Source organism: Cnephaeus nilssonii (assembly GCF_951640355.1).
Source record: "Cnephaeus nilssonii genome assembly, chromosome: 18".
In the NCBI taxonomy this organism is placed as follows: Eukaryota; Metazoa; Chordata; class Mammalia; order Chiroptera; family Vespertilionidae; genus Cnephaeus; species Cnephaeus nilssonii.
The window spans coordinates 8,978,360-8,990,160 of NC_137089.1; the positions used below are offsets into that span (position 1 = coordinate 8,978,360).

At 51.1% G+C, this 11,801-nt stretch overlaps 1 protein-coding gene across 2 annotated transcripts; it reads right to left on the reverse strand.

Annotated features, from left to right (window-relative positions):
• Positions 1 to 436: 436 nt before the first annotated feature.
• Positions 437 to 9,123, reverse strand: GEM (GTP binding protein overexpressed in skeletal muscle). 2 transcript variants are annotated; one of them, XM_079795847.1, is made up of 5 exons: positions 9,003 to 9,123; positions 6,974 to 7,313; positions 4,522 to 4,598; positions 3,231 to 3,435; positions 437 to 1,747 (listed from the first exon to the last, which is right to left on the reverse strand). In XM_079795847.1, the coding sequence occupies exons 1-5, from the start codon at positions 9,021 to 9,023 to the stop codon at positions 1,470 to 1,472; spliced, it is 921 nt and encodes a 306-aa protein (XP_079651973.1). In that variant the 5' UTR covers positions 9,024 to 9,123; the 3' UTR covers positions 437 to 1,469. The 2 variants fall into 2 exon arrangements, with proteins under 2 accessions (XP_079651973.1, XP_079651974.1); XM_079795848.1 differs by lacking the exon at positions 9,003 to 9,123 and adding an exon at positions 8,376 to 8,625.
• Between the last annotated feature and the right edge of the window lie 2,678 nt (positions 9,124 to 11,801).

Sequence of the window (11,801 nt, forward strand, 5' to 3'; positions counted from 1 at the left end):
AGGGTCATCAATAAACATTATTGTTGAGAGGTTAGCTAAGCTCTTCCATGGTATTGCCGCCTCTGCATCCTTTTTTTTTTTTTTTTTTTTTTTTTGCCAAGTGACCTGATGGGGACTTTAACCTGACACTAGCCCCCTCATGCAAACACATGCCCTACATAGCAGCCCACAGAGTAACATGCAAATGGAAGTTTCTGATATAACTTCCCAGCAGCCCTTGTGAGCAAGTCTCCCCCTCCCCCTTCCTTACCCCGGCCCTTAGGTAAGAGCCTCTCACCGTTTACCGAAACCCCTGCTCTTTTTGTTTGAATTGACTAATCCTGCCTTAGCCTGAGAACCTCAAAGCATTCTACAAGCTCTATCAAAATATGCCATCGTCATCATCGTCTGGGGAGGAAAAACACTTAAGAACGCCTTTTACCAACGATTTTATTTCTTTTATTATAAGATATATAGGTAAACACTTGCATATTCTAAAAAAGATATAAAATGATAATAAAATGGACATTTTTCTTATTAAGAAACATGTCATAAATATGCTTTATCAAATGTTAAAATGGTTATTATCTTGCAAAATAACAATAAATAGAGCAGAGCTGTGGGATACAAGAGTCAACTCAAAGTGCTGGAAGTATTTATGTTTTGCGTCATAAAAATTCAGGCCTTTGACTGCATTTAAAAAATGGGGTACTTTGCACTCCAGGTTATCAATAATTCAGATTTTAAAAATACTTTTATGATGGCCTCACGGTTGTAAAAATAATGAAACGTAAGAGGTGGTTTGACTAAGTTAATTTGATTAAAATAAATTGCCCTGAATAAGAAATGATAAGACACAGAAGTGAAGATATAGTTTTTGAACCCCATAGCGGTACATGTATCAGTCCTCAATTCTACAAGTTTTTGGATCCCCAACTGTGAGCGCTGAGCACACAGCGTTTGCAAGGTTTAGTTCCCAGCAGGTCCATCATTTCTTTTCACAGCTTTGATGGAGCAATAACAGTCACGAGGAGCTCAATTCCACCATCCTAGCTCCACAGATATAAGGAACTTCCTCCCTGGAATAAGCCCTCTTCTATTTGTTTATGACCCGGTGGCCTCCAATTCAAATATCAGAACCCTGGGGGAAATTTTAATAATGAAAAGTTATTTTTCTAGGCATTCTTTTAAGGCTTCGATTCTCTACTATCCAAGGGAAAGAGGAAACACACGTGAACACCAAACACATCCTTAATGTCTTGGGTGTTCAAGTCGCAAGGTCAGGCTTTTCCTGTAAATACACAGCGACTCTTTAAAAGATCTCCCATTTCCCAGGAATTTTGTGGCCCATCAGGCTAACACATAAACTCCCAGCTGCAGAAGGGGAGGCCGCATCTAACAATATTTAAGGATTCAATCTAATATAGATTATCGGTCCCAATGGCCTTCAACCATGTCCCTGAGGGGGACATCTGGGTGACTCGGGGTGCCTAGAGCACAGAGAGGTCGTGGCAGGATTTGGACTTGAGCTTGAAGGCCATGTTCTTGTTGTTTTTGGCCACGATCTTGCCCCAAAAGCGCCGGGCTTTCCTGGGGATGCTCTCCCTCCGCTTCTGGTAGGCCAGCCGCCGCTCGTTCTTCTCCTTGCTGTCCCTCCGGAGGCGGACCTGCCGCACGATGCCCTCAAACAGCTCCTGCACGTTGTGCTGGACCGCTGCGGAGGTCTCGATGAACTTGCAGTCGAACACCACCGCACACGCTCTCCCTTCTGCGGGGAGAGGAAGGAAGAACTCAGAGGGGCTGCACAGGATGGCCCCAGCCCGCACACAGCCAAGCTGAGGATTGCTGATGGCAAGTGGCCCTCACGGTAACGCTGAGTCGGTCGCACACGCAGGGAGTATGGGAAACCCCTCTGGCACACACATGTCCTCCCAGGGCATCATCAGAAGCACGGAGTCTCTTCCAGGAAGCAGGAGTGGTGTGCTTTAGACCTGGCCCACCAAATTCACTGCGCGAAGGCCCAGCTCATCAAAATAGGAATATTTAGTCTAACAGTCAAAACCATAGCCTTCATTTACTGCACTTACCACGTGCTGGGAACTGCTTTGTAAACCCTTTTGAATACTCACAATCTTGAAAAATACATTCTCCCTCTCAGAGAGAGAGAAAGAAACTGGGAGAAGGGCGGTCTTTTAAAGACTTGAGGGAGTTCACACAGCCTATGAGTGGCATCTGTGAATCCAGGCCTGCTTCACGCTCAAGCTCATATTCTTAACTCTTCCTCATGACTCAGTAGGATTCTTATTTTCCTGAATTGAAAATAAGAGTCCTACTACTTGGCTTTCTCCCTTTAGAAAACTTTGTAAAGTTTTGATGAGCTATTTTGAAAAAAAAATAATAATTTGAGGAATTCACAAATTCAGCAAACTGTACAAGCTTTTCCGGAACAGCCTCAACTGCAAATGTTCCATTGTGTTTAATGACCGTGTGTCCAAGGTTTGGTTTGAAAAAAAAAAAAAAGATTACCATAGACACTCATTTCCTGACACTCCCAAACAAGGTGTGTCCGTTAAGCCTTTAACAGATACCTTTTCTCCTGAGCAGAGCCTGGAAATGCAGTATTTTATTTTTTACCATTGTACCAAACCCAAAAGATGTCTCAACTGAAACTTAGGAAGCAAAGGGTAGGAGGGTGTTTCTAGGGTCTACAGCCGTGGTCGGCAAACTGCGGCTCGCGAGCCACATGCGTCTCGCGAGCCGTGGTTTGCCGCTCTGTTGACTAACGAGTTTGCCGACCACTGGTCTACAGGAACTAGAGGCAGCCTGAGTAGAATTCTTATCCTCAATGAAACTCAGTTCCCCTCAGTCAGAGTTCCCATCCTTCTTGCACGAAGATACTACCTCTGCTTCTCTGAACTCTTTGAGATCTCCCTGGAAAACAGAAAGGACCAGCAGAAAAGGTTTGGGATTGCCAGTAAACCCCTGAGTTTGATATCTTCCCTAAAGGAATCCCAGGGAAACCTTTGGGCGTGGGGAGATTGGAATCCTGCAGGTAGACCAGATGGACAAGGAAGCAGCACCCAGCACAGAGACGACTGGCTGGGGATGTAGGAGTTTGAGAGGACACATAAAACTCCACAAAGCATTTGAGTGAGTCCCTAGTTCCAACTTCACGGAGGAGGAAAGGAAGAATACCCGTCTGAAAGAAAACCCAGAGATTGGCTCTGTGGTATTAGCACCAGCCCTCTGACCTGAAATAGACACTTCCCGGCACCGCACCAGGTCACTTTTGTTGCCAACCAAAATGATAGGAATGTCCTCCGTCTGCCGGGCCCGGCGGAGCTGGATGCGCAGCTCAGAGGCCTTCTCAAAACTGGCTCGGTCTGTGATGGAGTAGACGATCAGGTAGGCATCCCCGACCTGCATGCAGTGGTCCTGGAGCCACTCATTCTCCCCCTAATGGAATGAGAAGGTCTCCCATGAGCGCAGGTTGGCAAATGAGGCATCAGTTTGCAAAGTAAGTGTGTCCTAGCGTACCCTTGCTGGTCTGAGAGAGAAATGAAACTTGTCCCCACTCCCCAAAATGCATCATGTCTGGTGGCTGTACAGATTGCTAGCCCATAAAGCACTTGCCAAAAAGTGTTTACTGTCCGATTGAGTTGGTAACTTACACAATGACTCTGCCAAACATTTGCATTCCCTGTCTAAACTACTAAAAATGTGCCTTTTCTGACTTCCCAAAAACGCCCTTTCCTTTCCCAGGTGATAACATTAAGAATCGTCTCATGAGAATAAGGAGGCTTTTCAATGAACAGAAAGTCTAGCATATATACACAGAAGCCCACATCTTTAAAAAGCAAATGTTGAAGGCTAGTATTGAGACTGTCAACTTTATATAATGTGGTTTTATATAGTTTAAAATTACCATTCACACTTGTTGGCTCTTTCCCTGAAACAAATATTTTTTTAAATAATAAGAAAGTTGCAAATCACTGCAACTTGCTTATTATTCAGAGCTCATTTGTGAATGATCTGCTCCTTAGAACCGTGTCATACTTAAGAAGTAAAAGCTTTCTCTTTTTTTGTATTTGGGAAGTTAAGTCATTTTATTTTATTTATCTTTATTGTTGAAAGTATTCAGATGTCTCCTCCTTTTTTCTCCATTGACTCCCTCCACTCTGCACCCCCCCCCGCCCCCAGGCCTTCACCACACTATTGTCTGTGTCCATGGGTTATGCATAGATGTATAAAACTTCTTTGGTTACTCTCTTCTCATCCCCGCCCTCCCCACCTTCCCTCTGAGATTCATCCGTCTGTTCCATGCTTCTATGTCTCTGGATCTATTTTGTTCATCAGTTGATTTTGTTCATTAGATTCCACATATGAGTGAGATCATGTGATAGTTGAAGTAAAAGCTTTTAACCAAGAAAATGAATCTATCTCTACTGGAACACCAAAAAGTACAAGGTCACCCTCATACCCAACAGCCTATTGGAAGACAAACCCTGAAGGAATTCACAGAGAGCTCTGGGCTCCGCATACCTTATTTTCCCACATGTCCAGGAGTATAATGGTTGCACTTTCCCCATCAACAATCAGTGTTCGCTCATATGTATCTTCTAAAAGAGAAAGAACAGTGATATTTGTCAGGCAAATAGTAACACTTTTATATAAGATGATCATGCAAAAAGCAATGCTAGAAAATAAATTAACTAAATATATAATTATGTAAATATCCAGGTATTCATAAGGCCAATTACTATCTTTTATCACCTTTAACAGTATTCTACGTCTATTCCTCCAGTACTTACAAGCAGAACACCTCTGAATGTGTATCCCTAGACCACTTGCCGTGGAAGGCACTCCTGCGCGTCATTCCTGGGTCTTTTATAGAGGAAAACCCTGTCTGAGTACAAACTCACTTTAGAGCTTCTGACTCAGGTTCAAGCTCCGATGCCATGAGAAAACACTAGCTGCCCAGTGGAACTGCCAGCCTCGTTCATAAGCCTCACAACCCACCGTGCCCTGCAGTGGGATGACGACTGGGCATCCGCTGGCAACTTCAGGAACTCGGAGCTCAGAAACTTTCCTCTCTCTCTCTCTCTCTCTCTCTCTCTCTCTCTCTCTCTCTCTCTCTCGATGTGCAAGAAAAAACTTGAGACTATCCCTGTTCTGTTTTCTTCCTTAAAAAAATGCATTTCCCTCGGAATACACAGGCAGCAGCCTCCAGCTCTAACTTGGTAACGGAAACTTCCCTCCCTGCACTGGCGCCCGGATTGGATGTGGGTGAAGGGTGAGCCAGTGCAATGGGCCAGAGCAGCTCCATCCCAGAGAAACCCCCGGGGCAGGGGCGTCGCTGAGTTAACTGGAATTTTTGCAAATAAGATTCCTATCATCTCCATAATTGAGCCCATCCCTCTCTGTTTTCACACTCATCATTTAAAACGTATAATTTGTATAATTTTTTTTCTTTTATCATTTTCCTTGCTGTTCCTTTTGCCTGGAATCTGTTCCCTCAAATATCCAAAAGACTTGTTCCCTTACCTCCTTCTGGGTGAGGCGTTCCCTGACCATCGATTTAAACACCTCTTCTCTACTAACATTCCTTCCTCCCGTTCTATTTTCCTTCATTGTGCTTATCGCCACCTAACGTGCAATCCGTTGAACTAACTTATTTGATTACTTTATGTCTCTCTCCTCCGAATGTGACGACATGGATTTACATCTGTGCTGTTTACTGCTATGACCCCCAGCACCTAGGACAGTGCCTGGAATAGTGCGCGTGCTCGGTAAATGCTTATTAAATGAATGAATGAGCCGTAAAGATAGCCCCAGTCATCCACCAGCCTTCACAGAGAAAGAGAAAAGCAATGGTCCAATACGGACCCTCTCTCTCCCTTGACTCTCGTTTAGCTATAGTCCCTGAGAGCCCAGCATGAGAAGAGAAATCGATGTTCTAATGAGTCATCACTGATAGCCCAGAACCGGAACTTGCCTTAAGACGCAGTGAATTCCCTGACACTGGCGACAGCCAAGGAGAATAAACATTTCTGGACGTGGGCAGACAGTACTAAGGATGGAGCAAGATTCCTATGCAGCAAGTGCAGGGCAGAACTGAGCCATTACTAGAGCATCTTCTTCTCTGTGGAGTCCGCGATTCATCTGTGACTCACAACTGAGACAGACCATGCCACTTGGGCAAGCCCTGGAAGGTTCTCTCTTCATGTCTACACCTGCGAACTGGGACATGCAGCCACCCTGGTCGGGCATGCTAAGGTGGAAACCATGGCTCAAAGACACGGTATGAATACCATGGACAATGAGGATCTTCCCATCACGTCCCAGAACATAGCGCTGTGCTTTGCACGTATGTGCCTGAGGCACCCATGTACTAGTATACTTTGGAGACTAGGTCACCTCAAATCAGTTTTAGAAATAGGCCTGGATTCAATAATAAATATCTTAAATAAGATCGTGCAGGGAAAATGGTCTTGGGGGAAAAAAAAACACGGTAAGACTTGATACAAACATATGTATCATTATTGCTATAATTCAAAAAAATTTTTAAGAGATTGCACTATTGCACATACAAATCTTAAACTATGTTACACCCTCAAAACCCGCTGATATTGGTGGAAATAAAGTGATGGATCGGTTCCTCCCATCGGCGTGGCTTTAGGAATAGCCACCTCTACTCTGAGCTCTTGAAAAGTCCAGGGCAGAGCTGGCAAGAGCCGGAGGTGGGCGCCTGACCCTCTAGCTCTGTCCTGGTTCACCAGTGCCCCCAGCCCCACCCCGCCCAGTCCCTTTAGAGCCGGGACCTCAGAAATCCCCCTCCGGCCCAGGGTTCTATCCATAAGCATTTTCATCTCCTGGTCCCGCGGGCCGGGGCCGGGGCTTTTCGGTGCCAAGAATGCGTCCCCGCAGCCCTCAGCCCCGGGGATCCAGGACCCGCCCGCGGGCTCTGGCTGCGGGGCCGCTGCGGGCCGCCTACCTCCCAGCACCTCGCAGTCGCTGTCCATGCTGTCGTGCACGCCCGCGAAGATGTTGGCCAGCGTGGACTTGCCCACGCCCTGCGCCCCGATGAGCACCACCCGGGAGGAGGCGTTCTCGGACTCGGAGGAGAGGACCGAGTCCGTGGAGTCGGAGGACCAGCTCCGGCGGCAGGGGTCCTCGGGGGCCGCGGGGCGGGGGCCGCGCTGGCTGCGCGCCGAGGGCGCCCTCTGCAGCGTGAGGCTCCGGCCGTCCGCCGGGACGCTCCAGCGCTGCTGCTGCGGCTGCGCGCCCACCGGGCCCCGGCGCAGCGTGACGTGGTTCAGGGTCATCGCTGGGTCCTGGGGGCAAAGGGGCCGGGAGTCAGCGGGAGTGAGCGCCCAGCGGGAACGCAGGGGCTCGCACACTCAGTCCGCCGTCGCGGCACTCTGTTAAGTAGGGGGGGGGGGACCCACGTAGTCCCAACAGAAGGCACGTCAATGAAACAGTCCCCAAGTCCAACAGGCTTTCTCAACTGGACACACACACACACACACAGGCACACAGGCACACACACATATACACAGGTACACACACAGGCACACGCACATATACACAGGCACACGCACATATACACACAGGCACACATACAGAGACACACACAGGCGCATGCACACAGGCACACACAGGCACAGGCACACACACACACAGAGACACACACAGGCACACACACAGGCACACACACAGACACACACACATATATACACAGGCACACACACAGGCACACACAGGCACACACATGCACATATACACACACACAGACACACACAGACACACAGGCACATATACACAGAGGCACACACACAGGCGCACGCACAGGCACACACACACGCACAGGCGCACGCATACACACACACAGGCACAGGCACACACACACAGGCGCACAGGCACACACACACGCACAGGCGCACAGGCACAATTAGGCACCAGCTCCTTGGCCAGGTTGTCATTTGCATGGAGAAAAAAAGTACCATGAGCATCGCCCACCGCCCCGGATCTCCCTGCATCCTCAGGGAAGCCGTGGGGACCCCCCCACCCCACCCCCACCCCGGCGCTGGGCACAGAGCCAGCAGAAGGCAGCACAGCCCCGGGGTGGCTGGAAAGCCCGGGAGTTAAGGGCACGAGCGCCCCGCGGGCGGGCGTGCGGGTGGGAAACACGCGGCGGTGACATCACTCCCCGGGCGGGCCGGACCAGCACTTATTGGAACTTCCATGTTCAGTCAAGTTGCCCTGGTGCCCTCCAGCGGCCTGAGCCCGCTGTTATTGGGGGCGGGGGCAGCCATCAGGAATCTGCTGGAGGGCCACGCCTCGCTCTGCCCTCTGCCAGCCTGGCCGTCCGTCCGGGCGGGGAAGGCCCCGCTCACCTTCAGGCCCTATCCAAGTGGCAGCGGACACGCTTCCTTCCTGTCCCAGGAGGCCCGCTCCCGGGGTCCTTTCATGCAGCTCCGACCCCCACCCTCCCGGAGCACGCCAGAAGGTCAAGGGCTCTCCCTCCTCAAGGGGCGTGCAGCGCCTTGGCAACGGCGTCCCCTCTGCCAGACCCGCCCCCGGCGCGGCGGCCCGTGCTGCAGGCCACCCGCCACAGAGCACTCTCACCTTCCTCGGCAAGTCCCACTCGGGAAAACGCGAAGGGCGCAGACACGCCCCTTCCCCATCGCCCCGCACGCCACACCCCACACGCCCGCCTCCAGCCCGGACGCCCGCTCGCAGCCCGCACCCCGCCTTCCGACAGGAGCCCGCAGAGCCCCCGACGGCTGCCCTCCGCCCGCCCGCCGGGTCCGCAGGAGGGGTGACCTCCCGCTGAGCTGGAGAACCTGCCGGGAGCGGCTTCCCCTGCACCTCCAAGTCGCCCCCGCCCGGAGCGCCACCCGCGGCTGCCAGGGCTCCGCGCCCCACTTAGACGGTGTCGGGGTCTGGGAAGCCCACCCCCTCCCCGGTCCCTCCCTGGCGGCGGCGGGGCCCCCTCCCCTCCCCCCAGAGCACCCCCTTACCTGGCCTTGCCAAGTGGGCATCCGCGCACCGGTGCGCGCCACGATCGCGGCGCAGAGCGCGGTCCTGCGCGGGGCAGCCGTCCGAGCCGCGCCCGCCGCCGCCGCTGCCCGCGGTTTATAGCGCGGCCGCCGCGCGCGGGGCTTTTCCGTGACGTCACGGCCCCCCCTCCGCGGGAGGGGCGGCTCTGCGGAGAGCTCGGGGTTGCAGCCTCTCGGCTCCACCGGTGACTCGCAGTCACGTGGCCCCTCTCCCCCTTTTTAAAAAAAATAAAATAAAAATAACGCCAGTTCCATCCCGGGCTGTTTTATGTGGGTTTCTTTCCTTTTAGCTGGTGGACGCAGGGAGATGGAGAAAGACACGAAGGGAAACTTCATTGAGCTTCGCGGCAAAAAATAAAAAATAAAAAATAAAGCATTTGCAAACGGTCCGGAAAAGGATGGAGGAAGCGGCAGGTTGGAGTTGAGAGCCCAGCTTTTGCCAAAACACAAAACCAGGGGCCAGCCAGGCGCGCCGAGACCCCTGCAGCGGCAGGGAGGGGTCTTGGGCAAAACCCGCCTGTGCCCGCCCGGCACCTGCTCGGCCGACGTGGGGGCAAGGGGAGCCCTGCTCGACTGTTGGTTTCTCTTCTCGGACAGGGACCCAGAGAGAAGCCACCAGAGGTGAGGGCAGGGGACAAGACCTTGGGAGGGGCAGCTGTGGAAGATAGCTCAGGCTCCATCCGTGGGTGCTACATGCCGCCCTCCTGCTCCGGGTCAGGATGCTGAGGCTCCAAGCAGGGAATTCAATCAGCGTCGGAATCAGCAACATTGTGCCAGGAGCCTGGGCCCGGGCCTGGAGCCAGGCAATGCCTCCCAGCCGTGGGGAGGAGCCCTAAGCTAGACACTGGGGTCCCCTGTCCTCTCCCCTCCCCCCTACATCCCTGTGCATAAAGGACAAAGGATAATGACCACCACCACCACTGCCGTTTACTAAGGACCTCTGAGCACCTGTCATCTGTAGGTTCTGTTGGGCCTGTGCAGTACCTCAGTCCTTGCCACAGTTCCACAGGACGGATGCATTGCTACCCCCATTCTATGGAGGGGAAATGACCCGGCCAGAGAGCGTACCCAAGGTCACACAGCTCATGTCAGGGGCAGAGTCGGGACTCAAAACCTGGTCTGCCTGACTCTTTGCACTGCACCACCAGCTGAAGGCTGTCAGCGACCTCCTTCTGGGGACACAGGCACCCCCCGGATGCTGGGTTTGGCGATGACCGTGGCCGTGCCAACACTCCCATCCTCCTTTCCAGCCGGCTTCATCTCCGTGCTGGCTGGTGGCTCCAGGAGGCAGCCAAAGGCACCCGCATCTATGTTGGTGGCCAGCGGCTGTGAGCAGAGTCCATTTTGTTATGCTGCAGTCAATTCCCACGTTGGGGATTGTCCACGTTATCGCTGCTGAGGGCTGCCAGGTGGTCCGAAGCGGGCCAAGGTGGAGTCCACAGGTTTTAGAGCGCCTGCAGTTCCAGGTGCCCTGATCCCGTCCCCCTGCTTCTTTTGTACACGAGGAAGCTGAGACCCAGAGGGACGCCCTCCACTGAGTGAGGAGATGGCAGAGCGGGAACTAGAACGTGGCTGTCACCATTTCCTGGATGGTGCCCTGCACTTCGATCAAGTTTTTCTTCAGGGCTTAGCCAGAACGAAATGGCAGGAGATGTGGGGAAAGAAGTGGGGGGTGAGGGGAGGGAGATGAAGGAGAGAGAGAGAGATCACCAAGGAGTGTATTGCTGACTCCATGCTAAAACACAAGAAAAGGAACTTGTGAATTCCCTTTATCTGCATTTCAGAATTACCCATGCTTTTTCCATGCCGAGCCTCCAACTTTGCTGACTGGTCTCAAAAGAAACAGTATATGGGTAAAGTTAAGAATAAATCTGAGTTTATAAGAATATCAAATAACCTTTCAGTTCTACTCTTGCCCATTGATAAGAACCTCATTCTTCACACGAATAAGCACCAAATTCTATGCATAGGCAAAAACCACTATGAACTATTTTTCATTGGTATATGTGAGGCACACAAAGAAAACACACTCTATAAAGATTGGGGAGCACGTGAGCATTCAGTCCAGCATGGGCTGGGGCAGTATAGCCATATTGTGTTTGAATTTTTAAAAATCTGCTTTCTTAAGTTTTCTGTCCCACAAGAAGCCAGATGAGAAAACAACTACTTAGGGAAAGTTTCGACTAAATAGCAGTTAAGTTTTGAGTGAATATTTATAGCAAAATCACAGTTACACCTGGGCAAAGCGATTGGATTCCAACTCACTGGGACCAGCTGAGGGTATGAAACTGGGGAGGGGAGGGGGGGAAGTGGAATTAGGGCATTTGGGGAAAAGTAGCAAGTTCTTAAGAGGAAATATTGGCAGAATGTTGTAGTTTCTTGTTCTATGAATTATTCTGTTCATATTCTTTCTGCAGCAGTTGAAGGCTTCCTTGGTTTCTAGCTAACATAAAGAAGAGCGTTGCCCTGGCCGGTTTGGCTCAGTGGGTAGAGCGTCGGCCTGCAGACTGAAGGGTCCCAGGTTCGATTCCGGTCAAGGGCATGTACCTTGGTTGTGGGCATATCCCCAGTGGGGGGTGTGCAGGAGGCAGCTGATCGATGTTTCTGGCTCTCTATTCCTCTCCCTTCCTCTCTGTAAAAAAATCAATAAAATATATTAAAAAAAAAAAAAAAAGAAGACCGTGGCTAGGAGACAAAACTCAAAACAACAAAAATACCATTTACTGAACTCTATGCATGCCTTCTCTCAGTTAGTTCTCA

Coding starts and splice junctions, on each gene's coding strand:
- GEM (XM_079795847.1), bottom strand. CDS start 9,023: ATGCCCACTTGGCAAGGCCAG. Junction 7,314..9,002: donor TGCCCACTTGGCAAGGCCAG/GTAAGGGGGTGC, acceptor CTTTGCCCCCAG/GACCCAGCGATGACCCTGAA. Junction 3,436..4,521: donor TGGACATGTGGGAAAATAAG/GTATGCGGAGCC, acceptor TCATTCCATTAG/GGGGAGAATGAGTGGCTCCA.